General features: G+C 44.5%; 1 protein-coding gene across 7 annotated transcripts; it reads left to right on the plus strand.

The window, feature by feature from the left end:
• The first annotated feature begins 4652 nt into the window (after positions 1-4652).
• Positions 4653-10286, plus strand: TMEM100 (transmembrane protein 100). 7 transcript variants are annotated; one of them, XM_080679241.1, is made up of 4 exons: positions 4653-4734; positions 5940-6046; positions 7463-7617; positions 9041-10286. In XM_080679241.1, the coding sequence occupies exon 4, from the start codon at positions 9106-9108 to the stop codon at positions 9508-9510; it is 405 nt and encodes a 134-aa protein (XP_080535367.1). In that variant the 5' UTR covers positions 4653-4734; positions 5940-6046; positions 7463-7617; positions 9041-9105; the 3' UTR covers positions 9511-10286. The 7 variants fall into 7 exon arrangements, with proteins under 7 accessions (XP_080535367.1, XP_080535366.1, XP_080535365.1 ...); XM_080679240.1 differs by having other exon boundaries at positions 5940-6035; XM_080679239.1 differs by lacking the exon at positions 5940-6046 and having other exon boundaries at positions 4658-4734.
• The last annotated feature ends 2748 nt before the right edge of the window (positions 10287-13034 follow it).

Below are 13034 nucleotides of genomic sequence, written 5' to 3' on the forward strand. Positions count from 1 at the left end.
TGGCAAGACAAAGGCTGCTTTTCCACAGGTAAAGTGGGGAAATTAGAATTTTCTATATGTTCTCTTCTGCATAAGCAGTACCTTGGAGTGGTGATTCATGGGAAGAGAAAACATTTTCATTCCCAGAAAACATCTCTGGGGTGCTTTTTCTACTCTAGGCACTGTATAGAAAGAATTACATAGCTATGTTCTTATTTTCAAGAAATTTAAAATGGAACTTTAAAATTGAATCAATATATTCTTTGCATAGAGTCAGTACAATTAAAGGTTCAAATTAGAATGTTTAAAATATTTATGTTCTTGGCTATGCAAAAAGTTAGCAATCTCAAATCATCCGTGTATACTGCACCTGTGTCTGCAATTGTCTATAGATGCATAGAGTGAAGTGAATTATAAATTCATTCATAAGTGGGAGATTCACCTGCGAGCCTATGACAGCATTATTTGGCAATTCAGACAATGCTTCACAAACTAGCAGTTGGGTAGTAACACCACTTTCTCTAGTATTTTGTCTCTTCAATGGAGAAATGGATATCTATGCTAACAAAATTAAGTTTACGACCTCCACTGGTATCTGCTCCTTGTCCTGGCCTTCTATTTCTGCTGACAGTATCACTAAGTTATTCATCACTGAGGCTTTAAAACCTTAAAAACCCCTCTTCCTTGGTTTCCTCCCTCTTGACGTTCATTGCCAATGTTTGCTGATTCCCCCACTGCAGTGATCTCCAACTGTTAGGGTCACTGAAGGAGGAACACACAGGCCAAAGTGGTAAGGGATTATAAATTTAATAGGTCATCTGGATACCAGATGGGCTGAGCCCCAAAATGGCGCCAGCCCCCAAAGACAGGGAGGCAGAGGTTTTTAAAGGACTCTAGGCGGATTTTTTCTGGGCAGAGAATTGTCTGTGCAGGTCTGGATTCTGGGAAACTCCGGAGGGGAGAGATAATCGTCTTAGCAAGTGGAATGTGGCCTAAGCAAGTAGAATGTCCATTGTGAAGTGGCCTACAGGTCAGTTCCCAGGGGAGGGGATATCTATTCAATTATTTGAGCAGACCTTACACCAACCTGCACACATGACTCAATATCAGGCCCTGGCACCTCTCACCTAGACAAAGGTTTCCTAACAGAAACCTTTGGATGTCCCATCTGTATTTTCTGCCCTCCCCTTTTGACTTTCCCATAGTGCATTTCAACACTCTAATGCCAGGCTACTTTTGGTAATGCACAGAGCCGACTATCATGTCATCTTGCTCGAAATCACATTGGTTTCCAAATAAATTCCAAACTTGATGTCAAGGCAATCATCTCACCATGAACCATGTCCAGTCTTATTTTGACTGCTCTGCCTGCCCCTTGAGATCTAAAATTCAGCCACGTAGGCTGTTCAAAGCTCTGTGCCAAAGGACTGGCACTTTTCTGAGCTATGTTTATATATAGGCTGTCCCTTCACCTAGAATCACCTTCTCTTCTTTCCTACTCATACCGACTAATGCTGGTCTGCCATGAAGCTTACCTTCCCACCAAGAACGGATTTAATCTTCCCTGCGCCTCCTGGAACACTTTGTTACTCCCTCCAGCAGAAAGATCATAGACATTAGTGGCCTGTGGCTTTCCTGTCCTAGACTGTAAGCTCCCTGAGAGCAGAGAGAGATCTTGCTTGTTTACTGTTTTGTATCTACTGAGCGAGAGCATTGGTCAAGTTTCTGGTGCCTGGAAGGAGTACAATAAATATCAGTAGAACCAAAATGTTTCTGGAAGCTGAGGAATGGCCTGGGTAACTTCTGAAATGTTCCTACAGCCATGACACCACCCACAGACTCCATTGGTACCTGGCGTGTGTCTCAATCCTACCCAAATCTGCTTAGTAATGCAGCTCTACTTCAATACCCAGATGTCTATGGGCAACATCAGGGTTCATTATCCTAGAAGCAAGAGGGACCCCCTTTTCAGAACACTTGTCCAAGATTAAAACCAGTGAGAATATTTCATCCTCCACCCAAGAAAATGGACTGTAGGCTAAAGTTAGGATATTCTAATAACAGTTAATCTAATAAAAAAGAAAAAGCAACAGAGACCTCACAGTACAACATAGAAGAGACCCCTGGACTTGAACCCTGGCTTTGCCTCTTGCCCTAGTAGTGGATCCCAGGCAAGTATTGAACCCTGCTGAGTTTCGGTTTCTTCATAAGTAAAATTAAAATACAAATATTGGAGACAGAGCTGTATTGCGGGTGGTGCCCATTAGACGTTTGATTGGTGTTACATGGTTCCTTTCCTCTTCAAACTGAGCCTGTGGGCTGGGTCAACTCAGGATGAAGGAGCCCAGGCCCTGGAGTTAAAGCTGGGGAGAGTGACATCTTCTTCACCGCAGTTCTTTCTCCAAAAAATGGAGACAGCAAAAACTACTTGTTGTAAAAATATACTGGATGTTCCTCTTACCCAAGCACAGAGCTTAAAATCTATAGTTTCAACTGCATTTTTGATTATTTGGGGGAAGGCCAGCACTGATACACCCACCCTGTGTGAGTCATTTGAAGACCAGCACTACACGACTGGGATCAGGTCTGAGGTTTATTCTGCTCGATGAATATGGAACAAAGAAAAGCTAACTGACTCTTATAGGATGGCATACGTCACTAGTGTTTCACATGTGGCAGTGCGGTTCCAAATCGCCCACCACCGAATTGATGGTGAAACCAAGAAGTCGACTGAGGTCACACAAGGTGCACATCATTTTATGGACAGAACAGAGACATTGTCACCAGAGGCCAATGGGAGGTCGAAAGGCATCCTATCAGGTATTAAGAGTAGCAAACGGGTGAGTCATGGTTGTCTCTTCTCTTCCCTTCCTGGGAAAAGACAAGTGTGGTGGGCTTCCTACAGGCCCCTGAGTCCATGACCCCCTAGCCCACTGGGGGAGGCTGACCCAAGTGCCACACCCTTGTCTTGGTAACTTGTCAGCCCAGTTTGCTATAACTCTACCGCGGATCTTCCTCATCGTAGGCCTCTGAAGAATAATGTACACAAATGTAAAGGATTATGCAAGCTACTTGGGATGTATCAGGGGCATAGCATTGTCAGCAGAGGTTCAGATTTTGAAACAAGAAAATCAGTTCTTCTCATCTGAGGCCAGAATGACAGTTTTTGTTGAAGTGAGAGATGATTTACTTAGCCCTCCCTAAGGTCCCACTGTGTCCTTTGATTTCAGTGACTCTTTTTTTTGTTTTGTTTTGTTTTGTTTTATGTCATCTTTCATAGTGACTCAGAACAAAACGGGTAAGAGAATGGTGACCCGGATGTGCACCTAAAAGATGTATGTTTTCCTGTCTATAGACACATGGATTTTATGAGCTTCTGGTACCTGGAAGTTGACCAGAAAATAGTAAAATATATTTTATATCTAAAATATACCTATTGTTCCTCTTGGTACTATCAGATCTTTCTTTAACATCCTAGATCTCAAAGCAAAGTGCCTCGGGGGAGGGAAGCAATAATAGCATGACTGCTATCCAAAACGAACACATAAGCACAGATCACTTTCCCAAATGTCCGTGATTTCAGAACATAAATGCAGGCACACCCTTAAAAGAAGCCCTGGAATGGAGAACCCTGGCCAGCTGCCTGCATCTCACTGAGTCCAATTGGGCTGGGTGAGGGCTGAGATCAAAGGCACGCAGAGGCGGGACAGGGGGCCAGGAGGACCTGGCACCTTCAGGGCTGCTGGAAAGGGGCCAACTCAACCACACCAAGCGAAAGCAAACCGAAAGTACATGGGAGCCAGTAATCGAATGCACATGGCATTGCTCCTCACAAAGTGTTCTTGTTTCCCAAGGAGCAATTTCCAGGTCTTCAAAAGTATATGGCTCCGGGGCAAAATCAGAATGTCCGCCTTTCGGACCCAGAGACTGAAAAGCTTTGGCTTCTGCTGAAGGGAAATAGGCCCAATCTCCTGTTTGTCATGGTCCTTGTCATGTCCCTGCCCCCTTACCCTTCTATATCCCCTCACCTAAATAACTTTGTTTCTAAGTAAACTGAGGTTTGTCCAGTTTGGGGGAGTTCTCTCTGGAACAGCAAGTGTCCCGGGTTCTGTTATTTATGGTGCCGTAGGTGGAAGGTGGCCTAGTCATTTCCATCCTTATCTGCTCGCTGTGCTCTGATGAGGAGCAGATAAAACCACTCCTCTGCTGCTAGGGAGACTGTCCACAAAAAGCAACAAATGCCATTTTCACCATTAACCCTTCTCGTTCTCCACTCCTCTTATTACTCACAGGTTTCAGGGAAAGAGACTCATTTACCGTCCCACTCCCCATCCCCAACACGTGTTCCAAACCCCACAGCCACCTCGAAGTACAGAAGGGGAATGATAAAATCTTTTCTGCAGGTCCCAGGTATTACAAAGGGATAGTAACAGGAAAGGGCTTTGGGAAAGGGAAAACCTGGAAAAATGAAAGCCTGGAAAGAGAACAGAAAGAGAGAAAAACAAAGAAGAACATTCTTTTCAAACTTGGTTCCATTTTTTAAAAAAATATGCATCACATTCTCCTAGAGAGAACTAGAACACAGTACAGCAGCACGGGAGAGATTTCCTCTCGCCAATTTTTCTCCGGTCCCTTAACTGTGTTTAAGCCTGAGTACTTTGTTCACAGTCCCTAGGGCAGTGATTTGCATCTCCCTCTCTGGGTTGCTGCTGGCCAGGGCTGGCAGCTGTCTCAGTTCCACTCTGGCTGGGAAAGGTAAGGATCTTTGCTTTGCTCTTTGAAAGATCTGGGAGAGAACTGTTGAATGCCTAAGGAGGGGTGGAGAGAGGGGGTTAGGGATGGAACCTGTTGATTGGAAACTTTCTGAGAAGTTCTCCAAATGTAAAGGAATCTCCTGGAGCCCTGTGCTTTAAAAAGAGCCAGAAAGCTTTGCACTCCCTTCTGAAAGCAGGCTTGCAGAGAGAAGGCTAGCTGCATTATGGATGAGGTTTTTCACTGGGGGGGCAGGTGTCCCTTTAGAAGTTCCCAGGAGTGTTTGATATCGTGTTGGCACAGAGTAGAAAAAGGGGCGGGGGTGCATTCAAAGGCATCAGGCGCTGATCACTAGGAATTGGCTTTGAATTTCCGTCTGAAGAGGTTAAAACTGCGTGTGCGTCCACGCTAGAGTGGTACTGCTTATTCTTCAGGTACCATTTCTGCTTGATCCCAATGCTTCCGACTTGTGTGTGTTTATCACCGCAAATCCCCAATTATCTACTTAGGCTCTGGAGATGGGCAGCTGTGAGTCTAGGCAGGAGAAGGAGGGGGAATATGACACCTGACGTCTAAGAGGCTGAAGAAAGCTCTGCTGTTACAAGTAATAACAGACCTGCCCACAGGCTCCGGGGCTCACAGATACATTCACTGCCCCTCATTGTAGACTCGGCCCAGGCTCCTCAGGGGAAAAGGTGTCTCTGGCTTCTCTCTGGGTGATTCGTGTACCTTTGACTTTGGCAATGGGGCAACGTGAGCTTCCGCAGGATAAGGTGATATTCTGACCTTCAGTGGGGTTATCGGACTGTTTAGGGGAAGGCAGCTCATGCTAGGAAGTAGACAGGAATTGCCCACAAAGGCCAGTTTGCAGTGGGCAGACTGCTGCTCTTACAAGAGAGTCTCAAGAATCTCTAATTTATGTAGCCAGTGACCCCCCTACCCCCATCCTCGTATCACCATCTTCCCAGAACAATGATGGCCAGTGCTGACGTGGCTGGCTCTAGGTATTCCTTATCTTCAACTCTAAGTATTCCTTATCTTCAACACCACGTGACAGCCTCTTCCTGGGTGAGGATGGGGGCAGCTGAGGCCCTCTAGGGACTCATCCTCCCCAGCAGGCTGGGATCCCTCCCCTCAGCCTCTTCAGGGACTTGTCAACTTTATTTTTCAAAATGAAGAAGCCCAAGCCCTCTCTGGCTCCATTCTAGAGAGAAAAGACCGCTGGGCCCTCCCCCTTTATGACAAAATCGGCAAGGTATTGTTGCTGGATGAGGCTGGAAGGAGCAAGCTCTCACAGAACAGAGGTGAGATGCCTGTGAGTACCCAAGCCCTCTGCCAGCAGTTAGAGAAATCTAACATCGGAGATTTGAAAGAAGGAAGGAAATATTTCCTGAGATTTAATGTAGGTGGGTAGATTTGCTGGATTTATTAAAAAGAAGCTATTGAAACTTGTATAGATTAAAAAATAAAGGATGGATAACTTTTAGCTGTACAAGTACAGAGACCAGCTTATAATAGTCTCCCAGTATTATCCTTTTTGTTTTTTAACCTCAAAAAGATAACCTGGGGCTTTAAGATTGAAACAGCTTGTCTAATAAAGTATAAACCGATAAGGCCATTTAGGGAGAGGGGTGGGAAGTGCTGTTTTAACTTTATTGTTTGAGAGGGTGAAGTGTTATGCCCTAGGTGTCTGAATGTTGAAAATATCTTGCTCCTTAGAGGAGCCACAAATCCTCACAGGGCAGGACCCTGTGACAGACCCATGAATCAGAATCTACATTTAACAACCCCCCACCCTTGTGATTTTTATGCTCATTAAAGACTAGGGTTCGAGCCAAGGAGTTCTCTCTTTCTGTGTGACCTTTGTCAGATTACTTACCCTCTCTGGGCTTCATTTATAAACTACCGATAAACTCAGGTACAAACTCACTGGTAAACCAGGGAGCAGTCATGTTCATGCGGGCTCACTGCACGTGCCCAGCCCATAGGAGAAGCTCTGCAAATGACAATGATGACAATAATTTCAACATGGCCTAAGTGACCTCTCCCAGAGGAAGTAAGTCATCATGTGTAGACCAAGATGGCTAGTTTTCCCTCTTAGGGCAAACACCTGTATCTCCCACCTCATTTCTGAATGAATTAACAACAATCAAGAGGGTTTAAGCTGCCGATGGCCTGCACACACAAGTCAAGGAAGAACACTGGGGAAACCTAGGAGCACAGATTGATTTGCTGGCTGAGAGGCTGAATTCAGCTGCCCGAGGACTTCTTCGCAGCTGCTCCTGCCACCCTAAAGGGTCTGTCCCCCGGGCTCTGTCCCCTCGGCTGGGTTTGCAAAGCAGACTCAGGGATTTTCTTATGAAAATGCCTGAAGCGCCTGAGGCAGGTCTGGCTGGGGAAAACATGAGTAATGCAGCGCAGTCTACTGAGTCAGTGCTGTGAGAGAAATAAAGTAAAAGCTGGCTCCTGTCTCTAGGGACTTGGGAACGATTCGGACTTATCATGTCACTGAGCAGGGGGGGGAGCCAAAACTCAGAATCCGCTGGCAAGGAAAAGAAAGAAGTGAGGGGGAAAAAAATGACAGGGAGGGGCTATCAGCGGGGAGGAAATAAAAGGAGAGAGAGGGGAAGACAAGTGTCATTTAGGAACAGAGGTAGAGTGAAAGAAAGAACTCCAGGATCCGAAACTGACCATATAATTCAAGATTTTTGTATCTTACCTTTTTCCCCAGAGGAGATTTATTTCATTGACGGACATGCTGTTATGGGCTCTTTTCCCAGAAGTTGACCAGAAGAAGCTGAGGCTCTGAGGTTTCTCCCCACCCCGCCCCCCGCAACCAAGTGGAGTGGTTTCCCTGGTAATGGATTGCTTCTCCCTGAGAAACGCGTAAGTAGTTTGGGGATAGACCTTCATTTTCAGATTAGGTTACATCTCAGTTTTGGGGTGAAGATTTTTTTTTTTCTTTCAGGCATAATCTCAAAAATCCTTTTACTAGCTCAGCCAATATTTAGGGTGTCATTGGACAGCAGTGATTAATTTGGTGACTAAAATTTTTATGCAGATAGATAACTCATATATTTAGCTTCATTGCTCAGGGTTTGATTTGAGCTTGAATTTGTTCTCAGTGGAAGCTTAATATGTCCCAAGTATTAATCATTGAAACAGCCTCCGTAATCTTCGTTTAAACTGCATAACTTAGCTCCTAGACGGCTTCTGAGGGACAAAAAATAATGACTTAACGTGTCCAAGCGGCAGACAAGAGTTTACACTGATTTCTCATAGACAGCATTTCAGCCAGATGCTTTTGATGTAGTCTTGGGTTTTGTGCAGAAATGTTCAGATTCAAAATATTTATAGACGTGCAACACAGAAAGTCTTGTGCCTAAGGGCATGGGGACAAAATGAACTTGTAAAACTTTCCTGAAAACCTAGCTTCCCCGCCCCCCCCCCCCCCCCCCCCCCCCGCCAAGCACGGTACACATAATATCAACAATCCTTATTGAGTTGAATGGAAAATTTGAAAATTACTCTAATAGTTGATCATATCTTTAATGTATAAAAGTGTCCAATGATAGCCTCCAAAATTGTTGATTTTCTTTCTTAATTTTTCTTTTTCCATTCCTTTCACATGGATTGGAGGCTATTGCCACATTTGAGATCCACACATCTTAGCCTCATTGTCACTGAATTTTTACTGAACCACATCCACACCCAAGTCCCAGGACACATGGTGCCCTGTGCTTAGTAGTCACACAATAAAGACTTGCTGACTATCTGGCTGATGTAGAAGAACCTCATTGGTACACTGGCTTCTGGTCTTGACATTGGTTCAATGGGCAGTGAATGGGTGAGAGTTTGGAAAGAATGCGTGTTATGCCCGGAAACATTGGCAGAGTCTAAGTTGCTATGAGTCGTGGAAAGAACTGTGCGAAGTATTGTTTATAAAGTAGCCTCCTTGAACGAGGTCTTTGGATTCGGATTGAGGTTCTTCGGTGTGCTTAGAGGAAAGAGAAGCAATAGGCAAGGAGGAAAGGCTAGTAAAACATTAGTCGACCGCCAGGGTCTATTAAACACTGCAAAGTGCTTCCTGCTTTTTACATCTTTGTTTCTTTATGGTGATCTGCTTTATCTTGCTTTTTGCCCAATGCAAAAAGAATGCAAAGAATTAGAAATAGAAATTCAGGTTTATTTTCACGTGCATTTTTCCCCTGCAGAAAAGGACACAGGGGTGTCTCCACCGCTCTTTCCTGTTCTTTGCAGGGATCGCTCTCCTGCATTTAGCTGACATCTCCCATCTTCTCCTCCACAGTCTCCACCCTGGTGAGAGCCCCCAGGTCTAGTCTGTGAACTCAGCTAGGAAACACCACTGTGAAAATGACCGAAGAGCCTGTCAAGGAGATCCTGAGAACCCCAAAGTCTCCCAAGCCAGGGACAACAGAGAAGAGCCCCAGTAGTGAAGTCGTGTTCACCACGGTCCCTGTGGTCAGTGAGATTCAGCTGATGGCCGCCACCGGGGGTGCTGAGCTCTCCTGCTACCGCTGCATCATCCCCTTCGCCGTGGTGATCCTCATCACCGGGATAGTGGTCACTGCCGTGGCTTACAGCTTCAATTCCCACGGCTCCATCATCTCCATCTTGGGCTTGATCCTTCTCTCCTCGGGACTCTTTTTGTTGGCCTCCAGCGCCTTGTGCTGGAAGCTGAGACAGAGGCACAAGAAAGGCAAGAGACGCGAGAGTCAGACAGCTCTCATGGCAAACCGGAGAAGCTTGTTTGCTTAGGACTGAAGGAGACCAAGTGAGGCCTGGGGCTGATCATCCTGCCTTCCCGGTGTCAGCCAGTTCACCCCGAACTCCTATGGGAGAGGTCGGACTTGGCACAGGAGCGGACTAGGGGAATGGGAGTGAATGGAGGAGGGGTGGGGGGCAGGTCCTCATGTGCGAGAAATAACTTGTATCTTCTTTAATGACAAACTTAACTCTAAGGGCTATTTCTCAGATTGCAAAACCAGCTTTTTCTCCACATTGAACCTTGTCGGGGTCATGGGAGGTGGGCAGCATTAGACAGCATTTGGTTCACCTTGGAAAGGAGCCAAGAAAAGATGAGAAAACAATTGGATGGTTCTGGCACACCAGTGACCCGCCTCCACATGAAATAATCCACAGGCGTAAGAAGCTGTATCGTAAAAATGTGCTGCCGAGAGTCTCCATGGCCTTGGACTTGGCATACTTCTATGAAATTCTATGATAACTTCTTTTTTCAATAAGTTGATTGTCTGGCACCTGTTTTACTTGTTACTTTCAGTAACTCATGACTGACTGGTGGTACTTTCTCTTGAAGAATAAACTAATATTTTTTATGTTTTAACATTGGACAATTTTAGGTGATTATAGTGATGTATCAAAAGTAAGAAAGAGGTGAAGGGTGTAACTACTAGATGACATAGGAGAGGGAATTAAATTAATATTAAAATAACTCAGTATAGCACTTTTGATGATTTTTATATAAAAGTTTAATGTACATTTCATTCAAAATAATAAATACTCATTGCTGCTGACACTTCTTAAATGGCTGTTTCTGTTGCAGTTATTTTATTACAGTTCCAAATTGCCCGTCTTCCTTTGCCTCATCTACAAGTGTCTCAACTATATTTCTCACAAGTGGGCATGTTGCTTCCTCCTAACTTAACTAGAAGATTTTTATTTTATCCTATTATTATAATTTAATCCTTAGACAAAGATACCCTTTTTTATTGATTTGAGAGAGAGAGGAAAGAAGAGGGAGAGAGAGAGAGAAACATCGATCGGTTGCCTCCTGTAAGCACCCCAACTGGAGATCGAACCCACAACCTAGGTATGTGCCCTGACTGAGAGTAGAACCTGCAACACTTTGGTGTATGGGACAATGCTCCAACCTACTGGGAAACCCAGCCAAGGCAAAGATTTTAATTTTTTATACATCATTTTTTTCATGACTTCTATAGAATACTGTTAATTATTTTTACCAGATGTTAAAGATTTTTATGCCAATACAATTAGGAAATCAATGCCTGGAATTTTATAATGTGTTGTTAAATGTGTGTTACATATTAATTGGAGAATCAGTCATTAACTAGTTGCTTACAATATTTTTGAGCACCAACTATGTGCCAAGCTTTGTGTAGATTCGTGGGCTGCTTAACTGTGGTAGTTCTAAGGTTACTGCTTCAATTCTGTGAACATGGACCTATTCCACACATGGCTAGGACTCGACCCCATAACGCTGGCTAGAAATATTCCTGGTCCATGTAGTTTACACTGCATGTAACTAAACAGGTATACAGCCTTTTTTTTTTTTTCAAACCTTGGAAAAACAAGGCCAGGCTAAACAAACCTAGCATAGCCCTTTGGATGAAAGGCATTCTATCAAGGATTTGAATTAAATATGGCAGGCACCTCTGGCTCTGACCGCTCCCTGGTACTTGGTAGTTTTGCTAAGGGAGATGCTTTGATGGCTTAGTTACTCCTGGCGTTGAAGGTCAGATGGTAGAAAGAGTCTGGAATTGTTGATTACAGTAGAGCAGAGAATGATGGTCTTAAACACATGGAAACCAACGCTCCTCTGGATGAAATACAAGAGTATGGCATTGTGTTTGTTTCGGTGGAAGCGAGTCTATGCTTCGACATGCATCTTTTCTGCTCTAAGATATTCAAAGGCTCCCAACTGCTTGATGAAGAAATTTCTCAGGCAAGTGTTCAAGGTTCTCCAGGGTCTGATCCAAACAGATGTATCCAGCTTTCACTCTCCCTGCAACCCGAAAACTCCTTATGAGTTTAGTCAAACCAGACTAGTCACGCTTCCTGGATCAGGTTTCAGTTTTCCTCCACGTCTGTTTAAACTTGTGTTTTTCCTCCTCCAGATGCCATCCCTTCCCTCTCCATCCCAATAGATCCAATCCTGCTTCCCACTAGAGACCCAGCTGAAATGCCACCTCTTCCTAGAAGCCTTCCCTTTCATCTGAAAGTAACTGCTCCTTCAAGAGTCTATTCATTCTCTGAGGGCACTTGCATTTCTACCATGTTGGTGGCATAAAAGTTTTATTCTTGTCCAAAGCTCCTTAGAATTGTATGGTGTGTCTTTATTTCTTCTTACCCCATGTGATGCCTAATAAATTGTCTTGCACAGAGTAGGTACTCAGTAGTGTTTGCTAAATGAACTATTGAATGAAAAATCAGAAATGAGTGGTTTATCCAGAATTACAGCCCATTTGTTTTCACCTCTTAAAAGAAAATATTTTAGTTCTCAACTCTCCCCAAAGACGTCATCCTACTCTGCCCTGCCTCACTCTCAGCACCAGGTCTAGGTGAGTCTTTACTACCTTGTCCTTCTCCAGCCACACCTGCTCTTCAATGCCTGACAAGGAAACTCATGAATTATTTCAGGCCACCAGGGGGCCTCATGCTGCTATCTGAGTCCCAAAAGAAACACCAGGGAATGGCTTACATTGTAATGACTCACATGAGATTCTCTCTGGAGATAGACACATCTGTCCTGGATGTGAGAACTCAGTGAAGAGTCTCCATTGAGCCCACTCCGGCCCTCCTCCCTAGACCACTTCACATTGGCTACTTCTGGGTTCTCCTGGGAAGTATGGGAGGGATTTGCCCTGTCTAGGGAGCTATGGTCACATTAAAGGGAACACGGCCCTGCAAAGACATAGTCCTATGCACAGCAATAGTCCTAGTCAAACCCAGACTTAAATTATGATATCACAATGATCTCATAACATGTGTCTTTATTGGGCAATGTTTGTCTTTACAAATGATTTTATCACATATCAATAAGCAGATGTTAAATGCATTCATAAGCATGATGCAGGCATGTATGTATTAAATGATAACCTGGTCCCACCCTGGGGCATCAGAAATTAGCTCTATCACCTAGCTCAGTGGTCAGCAAACCACGGCTCACGAGCCACATGCGGCTCTTTGGCCCCTTGAGTGTGGCTCTTCCACAAAATACCACGGCCTGGGCGAGTCTTATTTTGAAGAAGTGGTGTTAGAAGAAGTTTTGTTTTTTTTTTAAATATATTTTATTGATTTTTTACAGAGAGGAAGGGAGAGGGATAGAGAATTAGAAACATCGATGAGAAAGAGACATCGATCAGCTGCCTCCTGAATACCCCCTACTGGGGATGTGCCCGCAACCAAGGTACATGCCCTTGACCGGAATCGAACCCGGGACCCTTCAGTCCGCAGGCTGACGCTCTATCCACTGAGCCAAACCGGTTTTGGCTAGAAGAAGTTTAAGTTTAAAAAATTTGGCT

The sequence above is a fragment of the Plecotus auritus genome, assembly GCF_963455305.1.
Source record: "Plecotus auritus genome assembly, chromosome: 7".
Lineage (NCBI taxonomy): Eukaryota > Metazoa > Chordata > Mammalia > Chiroptera > Vespertilionidae > Plecotus > Plecotus auritus.

Excerpts from the sequence above, each read along its gene's own strand:
- TMEM100 (XM_080679241.1), top strand. The coding sequence starts at position 9,106 with ATGACCGAAGAGCCTGTCAAGGAGATCCTGAGAACCCCAAAGTCTCCC.